This window comes from Typopeltis vanoorti, chromosome 21, assembly GCF_054136105.1.
Source record: "Typopeltis vanoorti isolate ZY-2024b chromosome 21, IOZ_Tvanoo_1.0, whole genome shotgun sequence".
In the NCBI taxonomy this organism is placed as follows: Eukaryota; Metazoa; Arthropoda; class Arachnida; order Uropygi; family Thelyphonidae; genus Typopeltis; species Typopeltis vanoorti.
The window spans coordinates 91,772,993-91,787,960 of record NC_143569.1 but is presented as its reverse complement, the minus strand read 5'-3'; the positions used below and the strand labels follow the sequence as shown (position 1 = coordinate 91,787,960).

At 36.4% G+C, this 14,968-nt stretch overlaps 1 protein-coding gene across 6 annotated transcripts in view; it reads right to left on the bottom strand.

Annotated features, from left to right (window-relative positions):
• The window catches only part of LOC150095108 (MAP/microtubule affinity-regulating kinase 3-like), a 360,635-nt gene that overhangs the window by 193,885 nt on the left and 151,782 nt on the right, over window positions 1-14,968 (bottom strand). For all 6 annotated transcript variants that reach the window (XM_090411526.1, XM_090411530.1, XM_090411532.1 and 3 more), the window contains one exon: window positions 5,072-5,142. In XM_090411526.1, the coding sequence (XP_090267652.1) occupies window positions 5,072-5,142 (71 nt within the window). The remainder of the gene's footprint in view (window positions 1-5,071; window positions 5,143-14,968) is intronic.

The window sequence follows — 14,968 nt, the reverse complement described above, 5'->3', positions numbered from 1 at the left end:
TGCTTGATAGAAATTCCTTACTGAAGAGAAGTTTGTAGATGAACAGATAATGTAGGCTCTTGACAGAAATTTGATTATACCATACTTTCAGAAAAGATGCACCAATGTTTGTCAGTTTTGACATTACTCGATTTTCACCAATGTTCCTTTGAATGCCACACTTCAATATTTATCTTCTGAATTTCCAATCAACATTAACCTTTTTATATTTCTTATGGACTTTTTTTTTTATCTAGAACATATGAAAAAAAAAAAATTTCCCCAATTCTAAAACATTTGCTGTGTATCAGTCATGTGGATGATGTCTTCACTATTTCAAATCAAACATAGCAAGCATTATGTCTTCCTTAAAAAAATAAAAAATAAAAAAAATTAATGACTTGTATCCTAAAATCAAAGAAGAAGGGGGAAAAAAAATCAAATGAAACTTGACTCTTTCAAGACATTCTTATCAAGCAAGAAGCAGATGGTTTTATTATTATTGTATGAGTACCTCCATGAGTCTGCACACTCATTTTCTCTCTCATCCTATCAATATACTGTATCCCTACTTTTTGGGTCATTATAAATACAGTATAATCACATCTCTGCTGTCATGAGCTTACATCATCTGTTCATCACAAACTTATCTTCAGCAAGAAATTTCTATCAAGCAAACCTCCACTCTCAACAACTATGATTCAAGAACCATCAATCTCTCCACCCCCGCTCCCCGAATTCTACGCAATTAGAATTATAAAAATTAAAATTAAGGTCGTGTCTGAGAGTGTAGAAGATGGTATGTAGAAGAAATGTAGAAGAGGATGTTTTACAAAAGCGTCCATTCTACAAAAGATCAGCTCCCTCCCCTCATCTCTCAGTACCCTGGTGTCACTGTTCCTGTAAGCTGGCATAACTTTGGACAGACAGGTAGATCAGCAACCATCTGCCTAGAAGAACACAAGTCATACATCTGCAACCACGGCTATGGTCAGCCAGGCCTGGCTGACCATGTCTTGGATACAACCCACAGGATCTATTGGGAAAAAAAAACCACCATACTCCACCACAGTAAATTCAAAAAAGAGAGACTATTTTCAGAATCTGCAGCAGCTCTCAGAAATCAACCAAATCTAAATAAACATAGTTGCATTAAACTTCCAAAGATTTCATCATCATCATCATCATCAAATTCCTGCCATGTACCCTCAAGGGGTGTACAGGATATGACAGTACTACATGAAAAAACTACATCATTACTAACTTCCTATCTACAATTTTCCTCCAAATCAGTCTGTTACTTGTCAAGACTCCAACATTATCAGATCTTATATTTCTATCGTCTAAGGCACTTTGTACTGTATCAATCCACCTATATCTTGGTCTTCCTCTGGGTCGTTTTCCTGCCAACCTTGCAGAGAACACTTGTTTTGCTAATCTTTCCTCTCCCATTCTATTTAAGTGACCATACCATCTGAGATTAGCTCTGCTAACGCATTCCTGGATGCTGACAATGTCAAGTTCTTTCCTAATATCCTCATTTTTAATATGATATTGCCATTGATGCCATCTGTTCACGCCTCTAATCTTTCTCAGGACTCTCATATCTGTGGTCTCTAGTCTTTGGTCAAGTGTTTTACTTCTGACCCAGCTCTCAGATCCATAAGTTAAAATTGGTTTGAACACAGTCTTGTATACAGCTAATTTAGTGTTCCGACTAATTTCTTTCTTATTCCATATGAATTTATTCAATTGACTTCCCACCATACCAGCTTTGCTGATTCTGTTGTCTATTTCTATATTTAGTTTACCATCTTCAGTAAAAATTGTGCCTAAGTAGCTGAAATGTTTTACTTGTTCCACAGGTTCTCCATTCACAACACAGTTGACATTTTCAATGATTCTGCCTATTTTCATTGTCTTTGTCTTTTTATTGCTGACCTTCATACCATATCTATTACAACAGCTATTCAATTTAGTCAGAGAATCTTGCAGACTTGTAGCGGATTTATTTAGAAGTATAACATCATCCGCATAAAGCAAAGAGCTGACATTAACATCTCCAATTTTGATATCAGGTTTAATACCACATTCCTTCATAATGTGATACATATAGATAATGAATAACAGAGGGGATAATGTACATCCTTGTCTCACACCAGATTTAACATTAAACCATCTTCCTGTACTTCCTTCAATTCTAACTGCTGACTCACAACTCAAATAAAGACTAAGTATTGCTTGATATAATGCCCCATTGACACCATATAACTGCAGCGTATTGAATAGCTTCTCTCTTGGCACCTTGTCATATGCCTTTTCCTAATCGACAAAACTTAAATACAGATCTTTGTTATATTCCCATGCTTTCTCGACTATTTGTCGTAAAGTGAAGATCTGATCCTGACAGCCTCTATTTGGCCTGAATCCAGCTTGTTCTTCACCAAGCTTTTCTTCCACAATTCTTCTCAACCGTTTCTCAAGTATACTTGCATAGATCTTGCCAGGAACACTCAGTAGGGAAATACCTCTGTAATTCTCACATTCAGTTTTATTTCCCTTTTTATATATGGGTACTATGAGAGCTCTACTCCAATCATCGGGAATTCGTCCCTCTTCCCAGGCTTTCTGAACTATGCAGTGCAGCCACTGTAAGACTCTTATACCACCATACTTCAGCATTTCTGGTCGAATATCATCTACTCCTGCTGCCTTTCCACATTTCAAGCCTTTGATGGCTTTTTCTACTTCAAGTATGGATATGTATTCCTGACTGCATGCCTGGTCAGTGTTTTTTATCACTGTGCTGTCATCACTACTTGTTTCATTTAGCAGTTTTTCAAAGTAATTACTCCATACTTCAAGGATATCTTTTTCTCCTGTTTTCATTTCACCTTTATCATCTCTAATTCCTTTTACAGCACTCTTTCCTCCGTTCCTAAGCTTCTTCAACAACCTCCAGAATATTTTGCCACCTTCTTGATATTTATTTTCTATATTCTTGCCAAAGTCCTCCCATGACTTTTGTTTAGCTAGTTTTACACACTGTTTAGCTTTCTTACATTTGTCTCTGTATTCTGTAAGAGTAAAAGCTGACTTATTTGCCAGGAACTTTTGATATGCTTTCTTCTTTTCCTTCACTGCCTCTTTAACTTCCTGTGTCCACCAGGGAGTTCTGATTTTTTTATCTTTGCACACAACCTCACCACATGCCTCTCTGGCAGAATCAATCAATGTTTCCTTCAGAGTTTGCCACTGAATCTCCAAGGTTTGATTCCTGTTCTCAAACTCTTTCATTTTCTTTTCAATAATATTTCTGTATTTTAGGCTACAGTTTACATCTGAGAGCTGCTCAACTTTTATTCGCTTTAAAACTTTCTTACATGTTATTCTTTTCAATATGAAATTCAATTTTATCCTGCTCAAGACTAAATAGTGATCACTTCCAATTTCAAATCCTCTGTACACTCTGGTGTCCTGCACCAGGGAGAAAACATCACTATCAACAATAACATAGTCAATGAGACTTTTCTTATTCCTAGCCTCTTCTCTCCATGTGAATTTGTGCACATTTTTATGTTGGAACATGGTGTTAGTAATAACCAGTCCATGTCCTGAGCAGAAATCCAACAGATATTTGCCATTATTATTAGCTTTGCTCTTTTCTACAAATTTTCCCAAAATATTTTTGTATGTCTCACAATCATTTCCTACTCTACTATTTAGATCCCCAACAAGGACCAACTTTTCCTTTTTCATTGTGTCAGTTGCTTTTTCTAAAGCCTCAAAAAATTCCTCCACTTCTATCTTAGTAGAACCTTCTGTGGGACCATAGGCACAAATAAGTCTCATTGTCCAGTTCCCCATTCTCATATTTGCCCACATTACTCTACTTGAGACTGACTGCCATTCAAGAAGATTAGCCTCGTATTTTGTGTTGAATACTATGGCTACTCCTTCTTTTCCTTGATTGTTATTGCCTGAATATAACATTTTGTATTTATTGCTCAGAAAGATCTCACCAGTTTTGGTCTTTTTTTGTTTCAGTCACCCCTATTATGTCGATCTGGTACTTATCTAATTCCTCAGCTAGCTCCATTTCTTTGCCATTCATGCTTCTTACATTGATAGTACCGATCTTTAACTCTGGTGATGTTGAGTTGGGGTTTGTTTTCAGATTTGTTTGGGAAACGTTAATCATCAGAGATCCCACCTTACATTCTAGGTCACCTACAATCGCCCATACAGGGCACACCACCTAGATAGGACTTTAGATTCACCCACGTGGTTAGCTTAGTATTGTGTGGTATTTGTGTATATGTTACATTAGTTTTTTTGTAATCCCTGAAGATGTCTCAGTGACTGAGACGAAATATAGGAAGTATTAAAATCTGTTTTAATCCTTTCCGAGTGCTGTATACAATCCATTAAGCCTTCAAAATGACATCATGGGTACTCTTGTTGGGCTCCAGTTGTGGAACCCCAGGCGAAGCAAGGTATAGTTCATGGTGCATGTGGAAACGGGTCGAACTGGTCTGCAGTTGTACTGATGGGTGAGCTGTGTGACTGTTGCAAGTCACTGCTGAGATACCAGTCGTGAGCCCTTCTGCTGGATATCTGTTCATAGCTAATCCATTCCTGGTACGTACATCCTTGATACAGTAGTACGGGAGCAACCAACAAGTACGGCTGTTTCCAAAATATTGGCACCTGCCCTCTGGGCCGCAACTATTTGCCAGCAATCAAATTGGCTTACGTTACCACATTTCCCTATTACTAGGATGGGCATGCCCATTTATAGTAACTGCATATGACATTGATGTCATGTGGTACTTCCTTATTGCACAGAATATGCAAATCGGGAGGTGGGGGGGTCCTAATGCAAGGCTAACTCAGTGTACATAAGCATACAGCTTATCTACAGAAAAGCCTTTTGTGGGCAGTAGCCACATAAGAGAGAGAGAATGGAGATGTGTGTGTGGGGGGGTTCAACTTCAAAATTTATGCAAACACACAACTAAGAAAAAAATTACTGAAATATTGTGTAATGATGGCTAATTTTATATTTTAAACAAATCTTAAAATAACTCACTTGTCGGAATTTGGCTCTTGCCTCTTTTTCTTTCATACGACCATGGGCAACCAAGTAATCAAAAACTTCACCTGTGAAATAAAAGGATCACAATCAGTAAGCATTTCCTCAATGAAATTTTTTGTCCTTTTTATGAATAAGTAAAATTACAGAATGTAAAAAGTGTAATAATTTCATCCTAAGAGCTAATGAATAATCTTCCCTACTATCATTACCATATGATCTAACACATAGAATCAATGTTACCATTTGTATTAGCCCACAACGTGAAACTGAATCCTTAGGATTATCAGCTCCAGTTATGAGAGAGAGAGCGATAACTTATTTAAAACTATATCTTTATAAGCAAAGCTGATTATCACGAGTTAATAGTAAACTTTAAGAGAAGCAGTATGTTAATCAACTAATCTCAACATATGCCTATAATGCTTATTAGTAATATTATGTGGTGTCCAGGTTCACTACACAATCTGTCCACTCCACCCATTAAATGTATGCATCTGTTAATGTCACGTAAAAAGAAAAATTAGCTGAGAAAACCCTTCTAAACTCATGCTATCAAGTGCATTTATGCGCTAGTTCAACCATTTACCTATGATATGAAGATGAACAATAGATGACCAAGAATGGATGGAATAAGAGCCATGAAGCTGATACATTATACCTGTCTTCTGATTTTGTGTGTGCATGTATTCTCTGGTGGTTTATCTGGTTTTTGCAAGAATAAAAATGTGAGTTTTCCCAGAAGGATCTTAAACATAATTTCAATCATTCCCAGTCATCTATTGTTGATCATCATATGAGACTAGCTAAATAACTTCCCAGTGAAAATCCTTTATACTCAATGATATACATACATTACACAGATATGTAATGCAATACGTATATTGCTAACCTGGATGGCTGAGTGGTTAGAGTAACTGCTTTCCAACTAACAGTCTGCTGGTTCGAATACCGCTGTGGGAACAAACACGTGTGATTGTCTTTTGGCAGGAAATTAAATTTCCAGAGCAAGACCACTACCCCATTTATTGGAGGCCTGAAGCAGCTTGAAAAAGTTTCATGTTTGTTGTCTCCAGAGCAGGGTGCCTGAACAAACGAAAAAAAAAAATAATAATAATAAAAAGAAAAGAAAAAATTCTTAGTCCACCCACAGTAGGTTTAAAGCCTTTCATGGTGGGAGTCACAAAGAGCGAGAGAGAGAGGGGGAAAAATACGACTCACAGTTCTCATGTAAATTCAGTTGTTGTAATGATGTGATTATCATCACAAAAACTGGATTTGCTATATATCAAAAATCTTCTCACATCCTTCAGCCAGATTTCATCACCTGCTGAGAAGCGTCCCAGAAGTGCAAAATCTAGAGTGATCCAATCAGCAGAGTAAGTCATTTGCATTACAAATCACTATCCTCTCCACATTTAAAGGGATCATCCAGAATGCTCAAAAATATGCCAGTGCTCCTCATGACAAAAAAAATTATGGGAATATTCCTCATATTCCAATATGATAAGCAAATATAAGTATTTGTGAACCTAGTGCCACTACAAATGCATACTCTTCTCTAATTGGAAGAATTGACAAATACAGTCATTTTATCTGGTGAAATGCCACAACATGCTTATTGCTAAAATGGCCAGTAATACTCTAGAACAAAGTGTTCATTCTTTGTTCTTCTCAATTCTACAGGCCATTATATAATAAACAGGATTGAATCTGATGTTTTTTACACATCAGGAGGCTTCCTATCCAGCTAGCAAATAATCTTGATGCCACTTGCTCACACCTCATGCTTAGAGAGATTTCGAAAAACGGATCCAAGAGCACTGTCAAGGATACAACGGACAGGACCTGGGTGCTTTCTGTATGGGGAAACATAGTCTTTCACACCACAATGAAACTGAATGCACAATTCCTTCAGTCCAAAGGCTGAAGGAACTGTACACTCCTGACATATGTCTGATAATACCAAGCCCAGAATCTTCTGTTTATGGTATAATCTGTGTGAAAATTTTCATGCTATGCTTTCTGTGATGAACATTCCTTTGGACATGTGACGTTCTGCTGTTGAGACAATTTCTAGTTCAAGAGAATGGTAGCCACATTGAACCAAGTCCTCTTTTGCATGGGTGAACTCAATATGCTCGATTTGTGCAACAGAGGTTTGTGACAACACTTATTCTCCAGTAATTGTAATATCATAATTACTGTGCTAAATTAAATTGATAAAGATAATCTTTCATTTCAGTTTAGTCTTTGTTATTCATTTGTTTGTCCATTTTAAAGCTTTTTTTTTTTTTTTTTTTTAATTGTACAGTGTATTATTGCCCCATCTGCAACTTTTCAAACTAAATTTTTTTTTTCGTGGAATCCTTAACATCTTGATTAATCTCCCCACCAAATTTAGTGAGATTCCAGTTGTTAGATTGAGCTACATAAGGTTATGAATATCAGGGAAATTTAATTATGAGCACCATATATATATATATATATATATATATATATATATATATATATATATACATGGTGGCCATAAATTAACTTTCCCTCTTTGGAAGTATCTGTAGCTAAAACTAATACACAGAATGAGACCACATTTTATATAGAGACTTTCGAAGGCATGAGGAGATGAATTCCGCAAAAACAAGATTTAGTACCAAACGTCGCCGATAGGGGAAATTTTAGTGCTGGCAGAGCCGAAAGCAATCAAATATTCACAGTAAACGCAGGTAAAAAGGATTATGCAAATTTTACTGTGCATACGTGACAGTAGCACCACCAATTCCACTTAAAAAGGAATTGGGAAAGTTCAAGCAGTCATTCGAATGACTGACTCCTTATGCTCAGCTGTATAGCATATTGCACACTGGATGCAATTTGTTGTACACAAGAAAGGTCAGCACACTGAAAATCGTGTATGTCGTCCAGGGGACCCCGATTCTGATGAATAAAACATTATTTCCTGTGGGTTCAATCACTACATTTCTGTCTTGCAAGTTGTTGTTTTAGTTTAATTATTATTATCATCATTGTAACACGCCACATATCCAGCTGGAATGAGTGACACGGCTATCACTTACACCATCAAAATGTTATTATTCCATTTTATCTGCCTTTAATGTAATTATTCGCTTGTTTTCGGTTCTGCAAGTGCCAAAATTTCCCCTACCAGCGACTTTTGGTACTAAATCTTTTTTTCGAGGAAATCATCTCCCCATGCATTCAAAAGCCTCAACATAAAATTTGGTCTCATTCTGTTTATTGGTTTTAGCTACAGATGCCTCCAAAGAGGGAAAGTTATTTTATGGCCATCCTGTATATGTGATTGTCTATAGAAATACTACTGGTGGTGCTCGGCAGCAGATAGCATTGGTGTAGTTGCAGTCAGTTGGTTAATTGAGTGGTAGAGACAGAGTAGGTGCCCTCCCTCAATGAGTCTTTGGACTCCCTGGAGGTGTCAAATAATAATAATAATAATATATATATATACACACACACACATACGAGGGTGGTCTGAAAAGTTCTTGGCCTCGACCATAGATGGCAACACTATCGGCACGCTTTCTTTTTTCTAAGTTATTACATCTATCATAAGCATCCATGTAAAATTGCAAGTCATTCTATCAAATAGTTTGTTTTATACAGCTGTCTGAAGCAAAAGTGTTGTCTGTATCCCTTGAAATGGATAAAATTGAGTACCATGCAGTTATAAAATTCTTTGTAAAAGAAGTTTTAACGTCATTTGAAATTCATAAAAGTTTATGGGCACTCTTCTCCTTCGTTTTCAACATTTAAGAAATGGGCTGCTGAGTTTAAATGTGGCCTACAGCTTTGAAGATGATCCACATGAAGGATGTCCAAAAAAGAGTAACAATACCAGAAATCATAGACGAAGTGCACGATATGGTATTGGATGACTGGTGAGTCAAAGTGCGTGAAATTGTTGAGACTATAGGCATTTCAAAAGAATGTGTAGGATATATTTTGCATGAAATATTGCAAATGAAAAAGCTTTGGGCAAGATGGGTACTGCGCTTGCTCAATGCAGATCAAAAACGCACTCACATGAAAATCTCTGAACAGTGCTTGGAGCGTTTTAACAAGAATAAAATTGATTTTGTGCGTCGATTTATTACTATGGATAAGACTTGGATTCACCATTACTCACCAGAATCTAAACAGCAGTCAAAATAGTGGACAGAAGCTGGTTGTTCAGTGCCAAAGAAGACAAAGTCAATTCCATTAGCAGAAAAGGTCATGGCATCAGTGTTTTGGGATGATAAAGTCATTTTGTTCATTAATTATCTTGAAAAGGGTAAAACAATAACCAGGGAATATTATTCCGATCTTTTAACCAGACTAACAAAAAAATTCGTGAGAAAACACACGGTGTGCAGAAGGAAAAAAATCATCTTTCATCAGGGCAATGCACCTGCCCACAAAAGTGTTTTGGCAAAAGGGAAAATTAAGGGATCTGCACTATGAATTGTTGGAACATCAACCCTATTCCCCAGATTTGGCACCATCTGACTTCTATCTCTTCCCAAAACTAAAACTTTTCCTCTCTGGTGAGCGTTTTTCTTCGAATCAAGAGGTGATGCAGTTATAGAAGGGTATTTTGCAGATGTTACTGAGAATCACTACAGGGAAGGGATAATGGTGTTGGAACATCGCTGGAATAAATGTATTAGTCTTAAAGGAGATTATGTTGAAAAATAAAAATAATTTTGAAATTATAAATTTGTTTTTTTTTCATTGTTAGGCCGAGAACTTTTCAGACCACCCTTGTGTGTATACTGTGTATATATATATATATATATATATATATATATATATATATATATATATATACACAGGGTGTTCGGGATAAATTTGACAGTTTCGTAAGGAAAAAGAAAATCTTCTTTGTATCTATTAAATTTAATGAATTGACAAAAAAACATTACAGGCAGAGTTAATTACAATACTATCAACAAGATTTACTCAAAATAACCACCATTAGCATCGATCACAGCTTCAATTCTGCTTCGGAACCTCGAACAAGCTGATGCTACAGTCTCCCTGGGAAGGGCCGCAAAAACTGTTTTAATTTTATCCATTAACTGGGCTTTTGTATTACTGGAAGTGCGATTGGTGTCTTTTTCAACTGCGCCCCATACAAAATAATCCATGGGGTTAAGGTCTAGGGAGTTTGGAGGCCAAACATTTGGACTGGTGAAGTCGTAGAAATTTTCAGACAACCATTTTTGACTTTTCCCAGAGGTGTGGCAAGGGGCCGAATCCTGCTGCCATACATACGGCCTACCGTTGGCTACCCTTGTTATCCAGGGCTTGACTACAGTTAGCAACTCCACGAACAAAGCCCGAATTCCAATGCCAGGGTTCTTCAACACCTGTTCCTGCAGATTTGCGAGGAATTCTGCTGTACGAACGCAATCAGATCGTCTGTATAGGGATCTTTCTTCTTGCTACATCCTCGTAGTTACCATTGCAAGTCTCTAGTTCATGCCTGATTGTTTTTACTGTATTCAGGGAGCATTGGGCAGCAGTCGTAATATCCTTATTTTGATGGCAGGCACGAATCATCATGATACAAGTTATTCTCTTCCATGATTCAGGTGGGTTCCAGCTATCCATCCTTTCTGACATCTTGTATATGAATGAAGAAGGGTCCAAACTTTTAAATGAAGAGAAGTGTGTGTTAATACATGTAACTTACGGAAAAATATAATTAATTATAAATATGTCAAATTTATCCCGAACACCCTGTATATTAAAGAAAAATAATGAGAGGAAACCAAGAGATATCAAAATAAAAAAAAAACTATTATTTCAAAGCAGAACTAGTTTCGTCTCCTTAGAAGACTTCACTGGATACATAACATGAAAAGTCTTCTAAGACAACGAAACTAGTGAGTTCAAATAAAAAAAACTATTCTTTGTATTTTGGTCTCTTGGCTTCAGTCATTAAATTTCTTTAATTATGTCATAGAGCCAAGTAAATATTCACTGCATCAAATTATATATATCATCATCAAATTCCTGACATGTACCCTCAAGGGGTATACAGGATATGATAGTACTATATAAGAAATTTACATCATTACCAACTTCCTATTTACAATTTTCCTCCAAATCAGTCTGTTACTTGTCAAGACGCCAACATTATCAGATCTTATATTTCTATCGTCTATACCATATCAATCTGCCTATATCTTGGTCTTCCTCTCGGTCGTTTTGCTGCCAACCTGGCAGAGAACACTTGTTTTGCTAATCTTTCCTCGCCAAGTAAATATTCACTGCATCAAATTATATATATCATCATCAAATTCCTGACATGTACCCTCAAGGGGTATACAGGATATGATAGTACTATATAAGAAATTTACATCATTACTAACTTCCTATCTACAATTTTCCTCCAAATCAGTTTGTTACTTGTCAAGACGCCAACATTATCAGATCTTATATTTCTATCATCTAAAGCACATTGTACCATACCAATCTGCCTATATCTTGGTGTTCTTCTGGGTCGTTTTGCTGCCAACCTGGCAGAGAACACTTGTTTTGCTAATCTTTCCTCGCCCATTCTGTTTAAGTGACCATACCACCTGAGATTAGCTCTGCTAACGCATTCCTGGATGTTGACAATGTCAAGTTCTTTCCTAATATCCTTGTTTTTAATATGATATTGCCATTGATGCCATCTGTTCATGCCTCTAATCTTTCTCAGTACTCTCATACCTGCGGTCTTAGTCTTTGGTCAAGTGTTTGTTTTGGTTTGGTCTGACCCAGCTCTCAGATCCATAAGTTAAAACTGGTTTGAACATTGTCTTGAATACAGCTAATTTAGTGTTCCGACTAATTTCTCTCTTATTCCATATGAATTTAGTCATATGGAATAAGAGACCATACCAGCTTTGTTGATTCTGTTGTCTATTTCCATATTTAATTTACCATCTTCACTAAAAATCGTGCCGAGTAGCTGAAATGTTTTACTTGTTCCACAGGTTCCCCGTTCACAACACAGTCGACATTTTCAACAATATTACCTATTTTCATTGTCTTTGTCTTTTTAAAGCTGACCTTCATACCATATCTATTACAACAGCTATTCAATTTAGTCAGGAAATCTTGTAAACTTGTAGCGGATTTATTTAGAAGTATGACATCGTCCGCATAAAGCAAAGAACTGACATTAACATCTCCAATTCTGATATCATGTTTAATACCACTTTCCTTCATAATGCAATCCATATAGATAATGAATAACAGAGGGGATAATGTACATCCTTGTCTCACACCAGATTTAACATTAAATCATCTTCCTGAACTTCCTTCAATTCTAACTGCTGAACTTACAATTCAAATAAAGACTAAGTATTGCTTGATATAATGACCCAATTGACACCATATAACTGTAGCATATCGAATAGCTTCTCTCTTTGCACATTGTCATATGCCTTTTCCAGATCGACAAAACTTAAATACAGATCATCGTTATAAAGATGCTGTCTATTTGAATATAATTCAAATAGACAGCCTGTATTTGAATTATATTCAAATAGAGGCTATTGATCCTGACAGCCTCTATTTGGCCTGAATCCAGCATGTTCTTCACCAATATTTTCTTCCACAATTCTTCTCAAGCGTTTCTCAAGTATACTTGCATAGATCTTGCCAGGAACACTCAGTAGGGAAATACCTCTGTAATTCTTACATTCAGTTTTATTTACCTTTTTATATATAGGTACTATTAGAGCTCTATTCCAATCATCGGAAATTCATCCCTCTGTTCAGGCTTTCTGAACTATGCAGTGTAGCCACTGCAAGACGTTTTTATACCACCATACTTCAGCATTTCTGGAAGAAAATCATCTACTCTACTGCCTATCCACATTTCAAGCCTTTGATGGCTTTTTCTACTTCAAGTATGGATATTTACTCCTGACTGCATGCCTGAACAATGTTTTTTTATCATTATGCTGTCATCACTGCTTGTTTCATTTAGCAGTTTTTCAAAGTAATTACTCCATACTTCAAGGATATCTTTTTCTCCAGTTTTCATGTCACCTTTTATCATCTCTAACTCCTTTTACAGCAATCTTTCCTCCATTCCTAAGCTTCTTCAACAACCTCCAGAATATCTTACCACCTTCTTGCTATTTATTTTCTATGTTCTTGCCAAAGTCCCCCATGACTTTTATTTAGCTAGTTTTATACAGTGTTTAGCTTTCTTACATTTGTCTCTGTATTCTCTAAGAGCATAAGCTCACTTATTTGCCAGGAACTTTTGATATGCTTTCTTCTTTTCCTTCACTGCCTCTTTAACTTCCTGTGTCCACTATAGGGTTCCGATTTTTCTATCCTTGCAGACAATCTCACCACATGCCTCTCTGGCTGAATCAATCAGGGTTTTCTTCAAGGCTTGCCACTGAATCTCCAAGGTTTGGTTCCTGTTCTCAAACTCTTTCATTTTTTCTTGAATAACATTTGTGTATTTTAGTCTACAGTTCACATCTGAGAGTTTCTCAACTTTTATTCTCTTTAAAACTTTCTTACATGTTATTCTTTTTGATATGAAATTCAATTTTATCCTGTTCAAGACAAAATAGTGATCACTTCCAATTTCAAATCCTCTGTACACTTTTAGGCACAAATAAATCTCATTGTCCAATTCACCATTCTGATATTAGCCCACACCACTCAACTTGAGACTACCTGCCATTCAAGAAGATTAGCCTCGTATTTTGTGTTGAATACTATGGATACTCCTTCTTTTCCTTGATTGTCATTGCCTGAATATAACATTTTGTATTTATTGCTCAGAAAGATCTCACCAGTTTTTGTCTTTTTAGTTTTCAGTCACCCCTATTATGTCGATCTGATACTTATCTAATTACTCAGCTAGCTCCATTTCTTTGCCATTCAGGCTTCTTATGTTGATAGTACCGATCTTTAACTCTGGTGATGTTGAGTTGGAGTGTGCTTTCAGATTTGTTCCAGTAGCTGACTTTTCGCTGTTCGCCCTGGTTCCCTGGCGAAAACAACGTGGGCCTAGTTTAACCGGCGACTTCCCAGCCAGTATGAAATTTTGTCATGTTATACCATCATTTTGTATTTTGGTTTAAGCCAATAAGAAAAGAATTTGTTCGGCTAAATCCCAAATTGCCAGCCCATCCTGGTTATGAGGATTGGACATTAGGTCAGAAGCCCTGGTCGGTTCTCCGCATTCCTTTAAAGGCTATGTGGATGTCTCCTCTCAGTTATACAGCTTTGACAATTAAGCACCCCAATTTTATATATATATATACATTGGATATACATAGATACATATATATATATTGGAGAAGTAAACATCAAAAGAAGCATCTTTCAAGGAGACTCATTATCTCCTGTATTGTTTATATTATCATTGATCCCCTTAACTAGAATTTTAAATAAAACTGCTCATGGTTATCAAACTGTGCAAAAGAGTCCAAAGATATCTCACCTTTTATACATGGACAATCTGAAGCTGTATGCAAAATCAGTGACTGAAATTGGATCGTTGCTTAACACTGTGCACATATTCAGTCAAGATATATCAATGGATTTTGGCTTAGACAAATGTGCAATTGCTGGAATAACAAGAGGAAAGTTTGAAGATATGAACGAAATCGAGCTGCTCAATGGTGAAATAATCAAGGCAATAAAATTCGAAGACAGCTACAAATATTTGGGAATTTTAGAAGCATCACAAATTCTGCACAATAAGATTAAAGAAAGAACTAGAGCAGAATACATAAGACGATTAAGAAAACTCCTTAAGTCAATGCTTAATGCTGGAAATTTGATAAAAGCAATTAATACCTGGGCCATACCTGTTCTGAGATATTCAGCGGGCATTGTTGAATG